A 15,966-nucleotide genomic window follows, 5' to 3' on the forward strand; every position below is an offset into this window, starting at 1 on the left:
ACTTTTTTAGCATTTAATAGGGGAAATGTGAACACTGTGAAATTAGCCTAAATACCAGCTGGTCAAAAGTTTAAGACCATACTGAAATGAAGCATTAATCAGTAAACACGTAACGAAATTTAGTCATTTGTGTTCAAGCATTAGCGTAGTCAACATCTCTCACTGACATCTCTTGTGTTACATTGGATAAAAACATGGCAAAGGCTAAAAAAGTTGACAGAGTTTGAACATGGCAGAACTGTTGAGCTGCAAAAGCAATGTCTCTCTCAACGTGCCATCGCTGGTGAGATTGGGCATAGTAAAACAGCTGTTGCAAATTTCTTAAAAGACCCTGAGGGATACAGAACGAGAATTTCAAGTGGTCGGCCCAAGAAAATTTTGCCGGCATTGAGCAGGAGGATTCGACAGGTTGTCCAGCATGACACCAGCCAATCGTCGAACCAGATTAAGGCACTTATGAATGCGGAATGCAGCTCAAGAACAATTAAGATGGTATCTATGAGAGAAAGGCTTTAAAAAATGTACATGTCTTCAAAGGCTATGCCTCCTTCCACATCACGAAACAGCCGGTTAAACTTTGCTGAGAAGCACCAAACATGGGATGTAGAAAAGTGGAAGAAGATTTTGTTCTCTGATGAGAAAAAATATAACCTGGATAGTCCAGATGGCTTCCAATGTTACTGGCAATGATAAGGATATCCCACCAGAGATATTTTCGACACGACACAGTGGAGAAGGTTCCATCATGATCTGGGGTGCTTTCTCCTTCTATGGAACAATGGAGCTTCAGGTTATACAGGGGTGTCAAACAGCAGCTGGCTACATTGGAATGATGGAGAGAGCATCCTTATTGACTGAAGACCCTCTCTTGTGTGGAAATGGCTGGATCTTTCAACAGGACAATGCTGCAACCTACAATGCCTGCAGAACAAAGGACTTTTTCATGGCGAATAACATGATTCTTTTGGACCATCCAGCTTGTTCACCCGAACTAAACCCCATTGAAAATGTTTGGGGGTGGATGGCAAGGGAAGTCTATAGAAATGGACGTCAATTCGAAACAGTACATGATTTTCATGAAGCCATCTTCACTACTTGGAATAACATTCCAGCCAGCCTTCTGCAAATGCTTATACTGACCATGCCAAAGCAAATGTTTGAAGTTATTTGCAATGACGGTTGTGCAACTCACTTTTGAGACCTCTTGTTGGGCATTTACTACCCTGTTTAGGACTTCTTTTTGGTACAGTCTTAAACTTTTGACCAGCTAGTATTTAGGCTAATTTCATAGTGTTCACATTTTCTTTATTAAATGCTAAAAAGTTTTTTAATATTATTTTCCCTTTTCTTATTTTCATTTTTCGAAGCTCTACTCAAATAAGTGTTCGAGTCTAACAATGCAAAATGCATATTTTTTCTTTATGCTCATTGGCCTTAAGAGTTTGGTCAGCAGCATGTATGCATATATATATATAAACACATGAAATGTTCCTCATTATTTATTATATTGTGTGACAGTTTAAAATATTCAGAATATGTAGATATAATATGAGCTGTAAGGTAAAACTTCAACAGCTGTGACAACTCCTAAATTTTATTGAATGTGAATAAAATTTGACATTATATCTATATATTGGAACAAAGTAACAGCTATATTGTAAATTGAAACTTAAAAATAAAGACCACCCTTACTTGACTTGTAACTGAGGGTCACAGGTTTGAATCAGTGTCACACCAAACATGCTTGCCCTTTCAGCCATGAGGTGTTATAATGCAATGGTCAATCTCACTATTTGTTGGTAAAAGAGTTGGCAGTGGGTGGTGATAACTAGCTGCATTTCCTCTAGTCATACACTGCTAAATTAGGGGAGAACTGGTGCAGATAGCCCTCATGTAGCTTTGCACAAAATTAAAAGCAAACATAAATATAAATCTTTAAAATTATTACAGCTTAAGTGAAATACATTGTTATATGAAAGTGTCAAATATTTTCAAATGTCAAGAGTTTCAAATATTTTAAAACTTATGCATTGTTCTTCATCACAAAAACAGCTGTATGTTAAACTAAATAACTTACTTAGTTAGTAGTCAATAGTTAATACCTGGTAATTGAGAATACCTTTAAAAATGACAATATTTAAAAGTAAAAATTAATCTCATAGCTTCAGATGCTTCTTCAATATTATTTATATTCTATGGAAATAGACAGTATAACTATTGTGCAAGAAACAAGAGAGAACTTTCATTGCAGTGTTCTGCTGAAGTGCATGTTGTGCTTGAAAACATTAAATTATAAAAGTCTTAAGTTTTGTTTTCATTACTTAAAAGCTTTCAACTTCTTAATTTTATACCTGTTAATAGACTATTTGTATCAGTTATTGTTTAGTGGCAGTAGAATGTTGTTAATTAGCAGTATTAGAATATTTCCATTCAGGTAAAATCACTGCATAAAATTTGTTTTTAGAAGGAACTGGAAAATTGTTTAATAAAAGTAACAGTGTGTTGCTAATATCCTGAAAATTTGTAATGTATTCTATCATATTTTATTTTAACAATACAGTTTTTCATATTTATTGTTTTCTAAAAAATATGTGTATGTATGAAAGGCTCTTTTAATCATGGATATAAAGAAAGGTGTCAAAATGTGTTTTGTTTGGATTACATGGGGAGTTACCACACGATTAGAAGATACAGCCAAAACATTAAAAAAATGTTGCAAGTGTAATAGTCTTAATATAAATACTAGGCCTTTTGTATTTACATTTTGGTGTTAACTGGTACATTCTTATATTCATTTTAGTTTACATATTTGTTATGTTATTGTTTAGCATAATGTAAAAAAGTTAAGAATGTTGGTTAGTTGAAAATATTCTCTTTTGTTAGTCTGATCAACATCTACAAAGAATTAGAAAGTGATATACCTGGTTTTACAGCACCTTTACATGGGAATTTGACTGGATGGGCTAGACAAGGTAGATGAGTGTGTGTGTGTTTTTTTTTCTTAATGTGTTAATTCACTAAGAGTACATAAAGAGTAAGAAGAATTCATAGTCTACAAATAACCCTGTTTAGGTAAGCCAACAAAATATATACACAACAATGAAACTGGAGGATGAATGCTAATATATGCAAGAGTAAAGCTAAACAAGGAATATAAATGATACTTGAAACCATTGGTATTTGGTCAAACTTCATAATTACAGAATTTACGGAAACAAGACAACTATACCTGTCTCTAGGTATTCATCTAGTGAAAAGCGGGAAAGAACTTAAGTTGGTTTGTTTGTTTAGAACTTTTTTGGATTTGAGTTTAGACATCTAAATATTTTTGAATTTTTTAGACTGTAGTTGTTGTTTTTTACTTTTTTCACAGATATGAACAATTTTACAGTATTTTTTGGATCAAATTGTTTAGTTTTAATAAGGTAGGATGCAAAGGTTAAATCCAAACTATACTCCACTTTCATCCCAGAAAAAAACTATAAAATTTTACATACATGTGAAAAAGGTAATTTTAGAAATATTTAGACATTTAAAGACATCTAGAAAAGGTTATAAATTATCAAACTAACTTATGATTCTCCCCACTTGTCTGTAGGTGAATATCAGGGTGACTTCTGGTTCTTTGTTTAAACATGTATATAAACCCCTTACTATGAAAGATTTCAATCTGTACCTGATAATGTTTTTATTGGTGAAACCATGGTCATAATAAATGATGTTTTTATGAAATGTACCAATGTCACAGGAGAAGAACCTTCATCAAATCCAGTATAACTCTTCTAGCTCAATATTTACTACCTCTGGACCAGTAAGATTAAAGCATAAACCATGAAAGATTTATGTCTAAATTCAGAGGAAATGAGACTGCTGAAAAACAAAGTACTGTAGAGTATAACTGGAAAAGCAAGCAGTGGGGAATCACTAGAACATTATACAACTAAAAAGGCACTGGCAGCATGATCAGTAAAAGAATAATCTTCTACCTCCTGTGAAGCAATCAGACCCCACCTCAGGGGGTAATTGCAACTCCCAGAACAAAATTTTAAACTAAATAGATATGATACTATAGAAATGTGTAATTTGGAAATAAATAAATAAAACTTTCATTTTGTAGAGACTAGTGCACTTTTTTCCATAAGTGCTTTTAGATTTTCAGAAGTGGACTGGGAAGGAACTATAATAACATTTTTACTGTTATTTAACTGCAGTTTTAGCACCTGGGACACCATCTGATAAGTATATTGTTTTTCCTCTCAGGAATAATTCAGATTCTTGTTTTGTTAAATTATTGTCTACCCAGTAGTTTTATTTTGTTTTTTAGTGGTTATGTAAGTCTAGCATATTTGTCACTGTTTATTGAATCATAATCTTTTATTAGAATGCAGAAATGTTAGTTAAAATTTGCTGATTTTTTTCTCCATTGTTTGATGGTTGAATAATTGAACTACATGTAGGTAAACACATTTTTCACAAAAATCACATTTTTTTAAATACCTTTTCCTGTTTGGTGTTTATAAGGTGTTTTACTGCTGAATGCCTGTCTCACTGTACGTGCTCAGCATCCTAACTCCCACAAGGACCAGGGCTGGGAAAGCCTGACAGATGCTGTCATCAAGTGGCTTAGCTGCAACCTTTCAGACATAGTGTTTTTCCTCTGGGGATCCTATGCACAAAAAAAAGGAGCTGTTATTGACAAGGTTTTACTGCAGTTTTCTTATACATTTTTGTTTTCAACAATTGAAACAAACATTTTCATTTGTGATGATGAGAAATGCACTTGAAGTAAAAATATATTCTCAAGATTCTTGAGAATACATTTAAACATTTTTATTTTAGTTAAAAGAAAGTGGTAACTTTGATTTAGAAATGTGCCTCTATTCATCTCTACCTTGTTTCAGCAAGATGGAAAGATATCTGGTTAATTTTGTTACATCTAACTTAATGTTGTTAGAGATTAAAAAAAAAAGTCATGACAAGGAAAGAAGGGGAGAAAAAAAAAGATTTATTGCATGGTTAACTGGTTACCTAATTTCATGAATGATTATACATATTTTATTATGCAGTTATATGTTTGACATATTCAGCTTTATGAGGATAGTAGGTACTACCTAATTTAATATCATTTTTGTTATCTTTTTTAGAAGAAACATCTTGTATTAAATTCTGTACATCCATCACCTCTGTCAGCAAGCCGTGGATTTTTTGGTTGTCATCACTTTTCTAAAGCAAATCAGTACCTGGTGCAGAAAGGGAAGAAACCAATAGATTGGAATTACCTACCAATTAAAGAAGAGTAATTTAATATGTTCCGTTATTTATGACCAGTATATTAGGATTCATGAATCCCACAGTTAATTAAAACTGTCTTCTGTTATTTAGACAGCAAACCTTTAAACTTTCTTGATACGTTGTTTACTTTTAATTTTATTACATTTTTTATTCACCTTATTATATATATGTATTTCCTAGTTTCATCTGAAAAACAATAAGGAGTGAACTTCAGCTTTTATTAATTCTTACTAAAGGTTTGACATCAGCATTTGTTCATTGGATTTGCTTGCCAGCAGTAACATGTGAGCAAAGTTTTTATTAGTTTGATGATATTATCAGTTAATATTTGAGTTGACAAATTGTCACTTAATTTGTAAAATGAGCTTTTATCCCTTTTTTAATAACATAAATGATTTCCTTAAGTTGTATAGCTACTACAACAAAATTTTGAATGTGATAATTGGTTTTGTAATTAGTAAACATTGTATTTTATTGTACATTTTTATTTAGATTAGAAGACATATCAAAATAAAAGATATTTTAGTATTTGAGTCTCTTGTTATAATTATTATGTACAGTTGATAAAACTTGATTGGCATTTAACATGAAAACATTGATAAATATGAGCCAAATTTAAGTAGGCTAACTTTTCATTATGTCTTTGAATATTAATGAGAGACACTTAAGTATATTGCTGACTGTGCAAGGGTTTTCTTCCAGAATTTGTTCTGGAGGGAAATTTTTTTATTTTATTGAATTGTATGATACATGGCATACAAGTGCTGAAGGTACAGTATACATATTGTCTGTTTGGATCCCCAAGTCCCTCAAAAATAAAACTATTGCTTTGTGTAATAAAAAAAACATGTTAAATATTTCTGAGTTATGAACAGGTTTAAATGTTTGATATGATTTTAAGTTAAGTACTGAAGAGAATCTGCTAGGGCCATGAGTAAATAATAAATTTTTTCAGTACTTACATTTTTTTCTTTCAGAAATTATTTGTGTGTGCATACACTCATGTTAAGTCTGTAAACAGATTGTTAGTTGATTTTGTGTTAACTGGAATTTAAACCATTTGTAGGAATTATTTGTAGATACATTTTGTATAACAAAATATTGAGAAAATATTATGTGGTGTTCACTAAAATTAGATCATTAGCATAACTGCTGTTTTTATAAGAATCCACTAGTTGGAAATTACTAAGCTTTGACCTGTAAATAGTAATTGGAAAGGAGCGCTATTAACTTTAACCCATTTTCGTAATTCAGTAACTCCATTGAGCTAACAAACAATCAAACTCTGGTTACTTTTATGCATGAGGATGGCACAGTAGAAATTGTTTGATTTAATATCTATATTTTATTATGTTTCAAACAATATTGAATATCAATAGAACATTCAGCTATTTTGGCTCTACATTATTCCAAGTGGCTACATGAAGTTCAAGTTGAATAAGGTACCATAATTCTGTAATGAAAAACTTCTAAAATGAAACAATTAATTGATAAAACAAAAAGAAACTGTTCAAAAAGCTACATTTTAGTTTGAAATGTTTTTATATCTGTCTTTAATTATATATGTTGTTGTAATTTACTTTATTATTTGTTGGATCCTTTTGGATTATTTAGTAAAAGTAAAGCTAAGCTCAGTCTGTGTAACATGTTTTACAAACTACGTTTACTTGCAGGCATAACGTCAAATACAATGGTTGAAATAATGGTTAAATGAACTTCTGAAAAATACACAACTCACAAATACAAAACTTACTTGAAAAATTACAGTCATAAATTCACTAATTTTTGTTGACAGAATCACAAGCATAACTCATTGTTTAACTGGTACTAAACTAAATCATTAACTTATTTAGCTGTACACCTTCTTATAACAAGACAGGAACATTATAAACTTTAGCCTGTTTTTGTATTTCACCAATACCATTGTTCAGTAGAGTTTGCAGTGCTGTCCCATTCCTGGATCGTGAGTCCCTTTGAAAAATGCTAATAAATACATAAAGCTGTTAATTTACCAAGACATTTTGGAAGTTTACTTCTCCAAGGATGAGGGTATACAGATGGGATGAGTTGTCTCTTATCAACATATTTTGTTCTGGACCTTCTAGGCAAGTAGTTGAATGAATCCATTGGTGACTGTATCCCTGGTAATCATCTTTAAGTTGTCTTGACAGGAACCTTAGGTTATTCAGTAGATTTTCTCTGACAGATTAGGGAGCTCATTGTTCTCTTCCACAGAGATCACAGGAGATGCCCTCTTTGATTCTGTAAATCCTGTCATTGATTTTTCTCAGTACAACAGGCCCTTCCCAATCCCTGCCTAATTATGGAGTTCATCCATTCTTCCAGTTAGGATTGTACATTCACACCCTCTGACCTCAATGTAGTCCAGTCTTATAAACATTAATATCATCGTAACTTAATTTTTTTCATTAGATGCTTTAAATATTTCCCAGGTAGTCATGTGTTCCTTGGTTTTTGCATATTATGTGTTAAAGTGCTGAGTGATATGAGTTCCCATGGCACTTTAAATTTTCTCCTGAATCCCAAAGATGATGGTGTGTTAGTTACCTTTAGCTTCTTATGTGCAACATGATAATCCATAAGTTGAGTTGGCTGATTTCATTGATACAAATGATTATCCATGAGCCATGATTATATTAATGTCTCATAAACTAACAGATTGATTTTGGGAAAATAATTTAAAAAACTACTATTTTGTTTATTTCCAAAACAAAACAACACAATGGATTGGTATCTTGAGAGTCTTGGGTTGGAGTCCCATTGTCAATAAATTTGTTCATTCTGTCTATTGCAAACTGTTGAGGTTATCTACCATTGTCACTGGCTGAATTGCTGAGTAGAAGAAGGAAAGCAATTAACAGTCAGTTTGATCTTTTAAGTAATTTGCTAAGTGTTCTTAATTTTCTTCTAATGCTGACAATTTGCAAAGAACTTTGAATAAACTTAAAAATAGTATTGGGTTGAGGAATAATTCGTGAGCGTTTTTTCAAGTTAAAAAATATATTCATAAATGAAACGCTTTCGCAAAATATTTCATGTCATTTGGTAGATAATTTTTTGCTCTAATAGATGGTGTGTTTGATTTTCATATGTCTTTAATTTTTTGCTTTCATTTTCAGCTCATTAAATGGAATGTCAAGTGGAGAAAATCGAGCATTTTCGACACCATCTGCTTTTCGCATTTAATTTCTTGCAATTTCGTTTACAACAATGCATACTATATACCTAGGTATTACATGAAATAAAGTATCATAATAAATGTTTTGGGTGTAATGTGTTCATGCATTGAAGTATTGTATAGTCTTGCATGTAATGCTTGAATGAAATTATTTAAAAACGCTCACGAATTATTCCTCAACCTAATATAATGAAAGGCTTGAGTCATTAAAATATTCTGCAGTCACTTACCATAGTCACTGAACAGTAAACTTACCTGATCTGATGATAATTTTGTTTGCAAGCAAAAAAAAAATCATGTTTTGACACATTGCAACTGGTTAACACCATAAAATATATACACATATATCTATAAAGTAAAAATATCAACAAGATACCTTAAAGAATCTACAGTCACGTATACTTTGTACTGTATACATATTCCAATGTATTGGTAAACTGTTTCAACCTGATGACCACAAAAGGAATAAGAAGCGATGTAAAGAAATGAAAAACTCTTGGCCAAACTGATAGTTATACTGAAAGCATTTTTTACATTTTTACATCAAATGTTCATTCTTAGCTAGGTAGACCGTGTTCTTTTGTCCAACTTAGGACAAGAGTAAAACAAAATGATTTCTCACATTTTTGTTTGTCATTTCCCACATTTTTTACACTCCTGTTCATTTTCTGTTATGTGATACTCTTTCCTCCTGTTATTTTGTTTCCCTCCTTTATGCTTAACATTTGTTTTTTCGATTAGTAGCTGTTACTAGCATTTCTTACCCTCCACAGGCCACAGATCAGTTTGCCTTGATTACCTCTTTCTTGAACCTCAGCAGGTACAATCACTAGTGAAGGTATGGGGATGACATTGACAATCCTCTAAGTTTTACCAAGGCCCAGTTTTCCATCTTTGTTTTACCCTTATAACTCTCCTGCAATACATGTTCTTCTAACAACATCATTCTGTACATTCCATCAATCTGGAAGGGGAATTTTGGAAGACACCTTCTCTCTCCTTATGGCATGATTTTTCTTCTTGTTTCTATTTCTTTGCACATTTTCTTGTTGGGATCTCTTGGGAGGGGATGCACTTACACATAGCTGGCTCCTTTTCTCCAATGGTCCACTTTGGGGAATATTCCTGAAACTTTGGAACCATGTGTGGAATTTGTGAGAGGTGCCATTCAATCCTTTCACTCTTGGTTGTTCATTTGTCTTAATCTGGGTCTTTGCAATCCCCAGTTCCTATTCCTTGTCCACTTAAGGGTCTTTTTAAACTTCCATTGCAATCAAGCTTAACCTTTTCTTTGACTACATTTGATGAAGCTTTCAGATCTCTGTATCCTTGCTGCTCCATTTTACTACTTGTGAGGTTCTATCACTTTTTGAGACACAGGCTTCTCTGAAAACATTTGCCTCCTTGGTTTGGGCACACATGCATCTCTTCAGTGGTATCTGTGTGGTCAATGGAATTTTTTTGTGATTCCTTGGATTTGTCCATTACCCTTCCTCCTCTTCCTAATGATTTGTTGCATCAGTGGTTGAACAAGATCCACACTTTGTTGGGTGTACCACACCCTCATCCTTCCCTGTATTTGCATCTCTTCACCAGTGTTTCACTACATGATTTGTGAGCATGGATTTATAAGCAGGAGGCTTCTGGATAATGGTCTACGACCAAGCACTCTTACCATATCAACACCTTGGAGCTTCTGGCACTACAATGAGTTTTAGATCACTTTCTTCCTGTCATCAAAAAGTTGGTTTATCATGATCCATTCTGACTATTTAGTTATTTAAATCAACCACCAAGGGGGCACACATTTTCTTTCCTTTTGTAGTAAAACCTTGGATTTACTTTTGAAGGCTCACACAAACTTGGTAAAGGATTCCTTGTGTGTCATGTTCCAGATACTTTGAACTTTGTGCTTTTTCGTATTCATAGCTACTTCCAGTAAATGTCTGCTTTTTGCCTGTAGGCCTACTTCTATATAATCGTTTGCTTTTTGTCAAGGTCCACACGGGCAGGCTCAACTGCTTTATATAGGCCTAATTCCAAATAATCATGTTTTTGTAAAAGTCCATATAGGCAGGTTCAACTGCTTTTGAACACCATTTGACTGTTAATATCACTTTTACATGACATGAAGTGTTAGCCTATTCACTCCTATGATAGTTAACTTTGCATTCTTTAATTTTCCTCAGACTGAAACTTTCATAGTGCTTTATTTTTGGTTCTCTGATTTCTCAAATCAAATTCTGTGGTATGTATTTTGGGTAAAAAAATGACAAACCGAATCTTAGGGTAAATGTTGCTACTGGAGGCATTAATAAACATCTTTCTCCCTCCTTCCCAGTCTGATTTATCATCTGTTTTCCACTTATTTATATCTTTTAATGAGGTGTTCTAGAAATCTCTGTAGCCTCAACATCAATAACTTATAAATTCATCTTACAATAATTGCATGCTTTTAACTATCTTATTGCAAAAAATCAGTCATGAAATATTAACTCAAAATAAATTAATTGATAATACCCACACAAAGATTTCATATCAAACACTTTTGTTTCATTACTTGTGTTACACTTGTAAAAGTATATACTTTACCTATAGAAATTGTGTTATATCCATCTGTTGGGTTTTTAAAATATTTAAGTACATGTATAATTTGTATGCCTTTTGTAAAATTGATCTATGTATATTTATCAAAATATTAAAAGCTGATACCCATAGACCAGTCAAGTAAGCTGGATTATATTATAGTGATAGTCCAATTTGTCTAAGGGCAATGTAGGTAGTAGATGTTAACATTTTCTACTGTAAGTAACCAATAATTTGAATGGTCAGTTTTTGCTTATAAATTCAATAGGGTGACTTTTTTGATCAATTAACTATTATATAATATATTGTCGCATTCTTTTGATCTACCACTTATATATAGTAAGTATGCATAACTTCCCCACTGGGACACCTGTAAGTCTGCGTATTTACAGCACAGGGGTTTGATTCCCCTTGGTGGACACAGCAGATAGCTCAGATTACAAAGTTTCTATTCATTCTGTTTAAGTATTTATTTATTTTCAACCAATGAAAGAAATAACTCTGTACACCTTCATGTATTACATAGTAAGCAAAAACTTTGAAAACTGGTTTTCTATTTCTCACTTTTTTTTAGTGAAGACAAAATAAGCCTCTTTTCATGTTCAGTTTATGATAAATTGATGTTCATTGTGTCAATTGCAATGCCTTTCACCCATCCTACTTTCGTATAAATAGGGTGCATCATTTTAAAACGATTAAAAACTACTTGCCCTGAGGCTCGAAAGTTGCTATCCGCCACTTCATCTCAGACGTATGCTGCTGCACTTGGTTCCACTACTACAGTGGGAGTGCAGGCAGATCTCTCTGTGCCTCCAAAAGAATCGTTCTCAAAACAAATGAAGTCTCTTGACCTCCATGGTTAAAAAATGTGATGAATCAACTTCAACACCCATACATTCCAGCAAATCCCAAGATCCACTTCCTTTGGTTCCTGGTACATCTCATACCCCAAGATGCAAAATGATCATTTGTTAACATCTTCAGTTGCTGGAATCCTCTTCCAACAGAAAAGACTTGCCAAATTGACCCAGGGCTGGATCCGTGAAGATCTACAGACCTCCCTCGAATAACGACAATAAAGAAAAAAGATGTGGTCATAAACAGAAGGGCTCTCCATCAAATTTGCTCACACATAAATAAAAATTGTCACCTTGATACAATGGAACTGTGGAGGTTTACATTCTAATCTGGATGACATGAAAACACTGATTGCTTCCTACCATTCTGTATGTCTTTCCTTACAGGAAACATTTCTGAAACCTGCCGATACAACCACCTTTGACCATAAGCTGACCTTTATACCACACATCAAGCAGCTACGGGTCAAATGTACAAGAACACTGAACATCCTCCATGTCCTCTCTTCCACCACTTGGGGAACCGATCGATGTTCTATGCTAAAGATATATTGTGCTCTTGTTTGGACTATGGATCACTGATTTATGGCTCTGCCAGGACCTCAGCATTAAAGATGCTGGATTCCATTCATCATAAAGAACTTCTGCTCTATGCCAGGCCTTTCTGCACTTTTCCAGTTCAGAGCTTATTCACAGAGTCTCATGAACCTTCTTTCCACCTCTGCTTTTTGCACCTGTCTTTACTATATGCTTCACACTTTGTTCCTTATCAAAGCATCCCACCTGGGGTTTTGTTTTCCTTCCTTGGTGTACCATACATTTTCAGAACAGACGATCTGCCATTGCTCCTTTTGGCCTTCTATCCAGGCACAGTTTGATGAGTTGAGTCTTTTTTTTGGATAACATTGATGTATCCATCAATCAGCCCATCCCACCATGGCTTAATACAGTCCCCAAATGCGACTTATCTTTAAGTCATCTGAGAAAAGCAAACAGTCCCAATTGGAAATATTGTCTGTTATTTGCTGAACATCTTTCGAACTATCCTTCCATTCCTATTTATTGTTCGTTTGTTTTTGAATTTCGCACAAAGCTACTTGAGGGCTATCTGTGCTAGCCGTCCCTAATTTAGTGTAAGACTAGAGGGAAGGCAGCTAGTCATCACCACCAACCGCCAACTCTTGGGCTACTCTTTTACCAATGAATAGTGGGATTGACTGTCACATTATAACACCCCCACAGCTGAAAAGGCGAGCATGTTTGGCTCGACGGTGATGGAAACCCTCGGATTACGAGTCGCACGCCTTAACGAGCTTGGCCATGTCGGGCCCATTCCTCTTTATACAGATGGTTCAAAATTAAGCGACTGTGTGTGTGTTGCTCTGCCATGGTTTGTTGTGGTTCAGTGGTTGCGTGCAGAATCCCTCTATAGCTTCTGTGTTCCCTGCTGAACTGTACGCCATTTCTCATGCCATGAATCACATAGAAGCTAAGCAGTACTCAAATTTCACTACTTATTCTGACTCGCTTAGTTCTCTACTGGCCCTGGAATTGCTTCATGTTAGTTTAAACCTTGTTCTCGCTGATATTCAAAACCGACTGGCCAAATTATTTTTAACATCTGCTTCTACCCACTTTTTCTGAATAATAGGCCACATTGGTATTCGTGGGAATGAGCTCGCTGACATAGCAGCTAAATCTGTCTGCTCTGACACCATCACTGCTGTGCCTGTTCCATACATGGACTGTGGTCCTGTATTCAAGGCTCGGATCTGTGCCAGCTGGCAGTCGACTTGGAGTGAGCAACGCGAAAAGAAGCATTTCCAAATAAAACTCTATATTGGACTTTGGCCATCTTGCTTCCATAAGGATGAGAATGAGGAAGTTGTTCTAACAAACTATGCATTGGTCACAGTTTTTCAACTCATCATTTTCTTTTATCTGGAACTAATGCACCAATGTGTTGTCTGTGTAACACTTAGGTCACAATAAGCCACGCTTTACTATTTTGTCATCGTTGTGACTCTCAACGACGGCACCATTTGAAACAGGTTTTTTCCCAAGGTTTATGCGTGACATTAGACAGTGTCTTTAGCAATGGTGACACTGTTTACCTTAGAAATGTTTTTAGTTTTTGAAGGCCATTAATCTTTTTAATGCTATTTGAGTTTTAAATTTATGATTTAGACTTTGTTTTAATGCGATTCTCTTAAGAATTAAAGTACATTTAGTTCAATTTGAAATTAGAAAAAGATTGGAAAGGGCAACTTCATGTGACTAACTGTGGTTTTGAACTTAGCTTGTAGCCTTCCTGGTGATTTATGATAATTACGATTATGCTACAGAAAGTCCTTTACAATTGGTGTACTGTAGTTTTTCTCTTACTGCTGTAGACTAGCTTAAACATTGGTTTTAATACTATTTGTTTTTTTTAATTCAGAAATTAAACTGTTTTGTTTTACCTTAATTTCACTTTATGAATTTTACTTTTCATTTTAACTTTTTACCAGATGTTTGGCACAGATAGCGTAGTTGCTTTGTGCCATAAAACACCAACCAACCCAGTAAAGGCTGATTGTCTATACTTGGAACTCCTTACATATTTATCGCAAATTTTAGGGTTGTTGTAGTTTAAGGTTATTGTGCATTTATCATCTTTTGTTATGTCGTATTTAAGCTTCTTTTTTGCCTTTTTGAGGCGTAAAAGTCAAAATTAAATTTAGGGCTACTTTGGAACATCATCTTAAGTGACACATCATTTTATTAATCTTCATTTTCAGAAAAATAGAAACTTAGTGAAAATGCTTGAGTTCAGCAAATAGTTAATATTTTGTGTTTCCCTTTTGCTTCAAGAACAGAAGTCTCTCTCTCTCAGGCATTATTACAACATATTTAATCAAAGTGCCATATAAGATTTTACTCCAAATGTGTCCCATGAGACTTCTTTGAAGGTAACTTTTGATTTGTGAAATATTTTTATCTTTCAAATTGCTGATCTATTTAATTGGGTTGAGATCTTAACTCTGTGGGGGACATTGCATCATTTGAATGACTCCAGCAGCTTCCTTTTTAGCTAGGTAACTTTTGCATAGTTTGTATGAGTGTATGGATCATTATCTCCTTAGTAGTAGAATATTTTACCAATGACATGCAAAACACTGGGAATATAATGATGGATCAGTACCTGATGGTACTTGAACTTGTCTATTATTTTATCTTTTTTAGCAAAATATCTCCTGTTGCATAAGTGGAATAAGTCTTAAACCATCACACCATTTCCCTCATGCTTTTTGATATGTGCTATTCTTTGAGGTAAGTAACTTTCATATTTCATCCACTAGATGTACAAGCAATGTATTGAAACAAATATTTCATACTTGTCCCATCTGTACGTAAGACCCTCTCCCATTCATCAATAGTCTAGTTTTTGTACTTCATAGCAAATTACAGTCTCTTGACCCCGTTGGTGTGGATTTCTGTATATGGTGATGGGACCTTGCAGTGAAGGTTTTGTTCCTTCAGTTTACCTCCTCTGGGATCTAAACACCACTCACGTGTTTGCCGTGCATGGTGACATGTAAAGGGAAAGAGAGGATCCTGGTGTTTGGGTATAGTGCTCATGAATCCCTGGCATTGCTGCAGTGTCCTTGTTTGGCACTGTAGTTTGTCCCTTCATCGGGCTCCATGGTAGGTGGGGTCAGTGGGTGCCAAAACATTCTTTTTTATTATGGATCCCCTAATAAAAACTTAAATAGGGAAAAACAAGTCCATAGGTAAATGACTACATCTTGAAGATTCTGAGCAGCAATCTTCAACATCTGTATCTCATTTTCTTATACTACATTTTCTTTCAGACAAACCTTTAGGGTAGATGTCTCCCTTTTTCATTCAAAAGGGACTTGCTGACTCTACAAAATCAGTAGAGAAGCTTTGTTCTGGAGACATATTGGCAGATACATCCACATCCCAACACAGTGAACTTCTCTTCCATTCAAAGGTAATTGGGAATATACCTGTTGAGATTATGCCTCA

At 34.2% G+C, this 15,966-nt stretch overlaps 1 protein-coding gene and 1 long non-coding RNA gene across 12 annotated transcripts in view; one reads left to right on the forward strand and one right to left on the reverse strand.

The window, feature by feature from the left end:
• LOC143244553 (uracil-DNA glycosylase-like) overlaps window positions 1-5,820 on the forward strand; it is a 32,194-nt gene extending 26,374 nt beyond the window's left edge. For all 3 annotated transcript variants that reach the window (XM_076489468.1, XM_076489469.1, XM_076489470.1), the window contains 3 exons: window positions 2,884-2,972; window positions 4,522-4,700; window positions 5,145-5,820. In XM_076489468.1, coding sequence (XP_076345583.1) covers window positions 2,884-2,972; window positions 4,522-4,700; window positions 5,145-5,300 — 424 coding nt within the window. In that variant the 3' untranslated portion in view covers window positions 5,301-5,820. The remainder of the gene's footprint in view (window positions 1-2,883; window positions 2,973-4,521; window positions 4,701-5,144) is intronic.
• The window catches only part of LOC143244554 (uncharacterized), a 43,618-nt gene that overhangs the window by 13,601 nt on the left and 14,051 nt on the right, over window positions 1-15,966 (reverse strand). For all 9 annotated transcript variants that reach the window (XR_013025194.1, XR_013025193.1, XR_013025196.1 and 6 more), the window contains exons 5-6: window positions 4,498-8,145; window positions 1,693-1,897 (exon numbers count right to left, since the gene is read on the reverse strand). This is a non-coding gene — a long non-coding RNA (uncharacterized LOC143244554). The remainder of the gene's footprint in view (window positions 1-1,692; window positions 1,898-4,497; window positions 8,146-15,966) is intronic.

The sequence above is a fragment of the Tachypleus tridentatus genome, chromosome 2, assembly GCF_004210375.1.
Source record: "Tachypleus tridentatus isolate NWPU-2018 chromosome 2, ASM421037v1, whole genome shotgun sequence".
In the NCBI taxonomy this organism is placed as follows: Eukaryota; Metazoa; Arthropoda; class Merostomata; order Xiphosura; family Limulidae; genus Tachypleus; species Tachypleus tridentatus.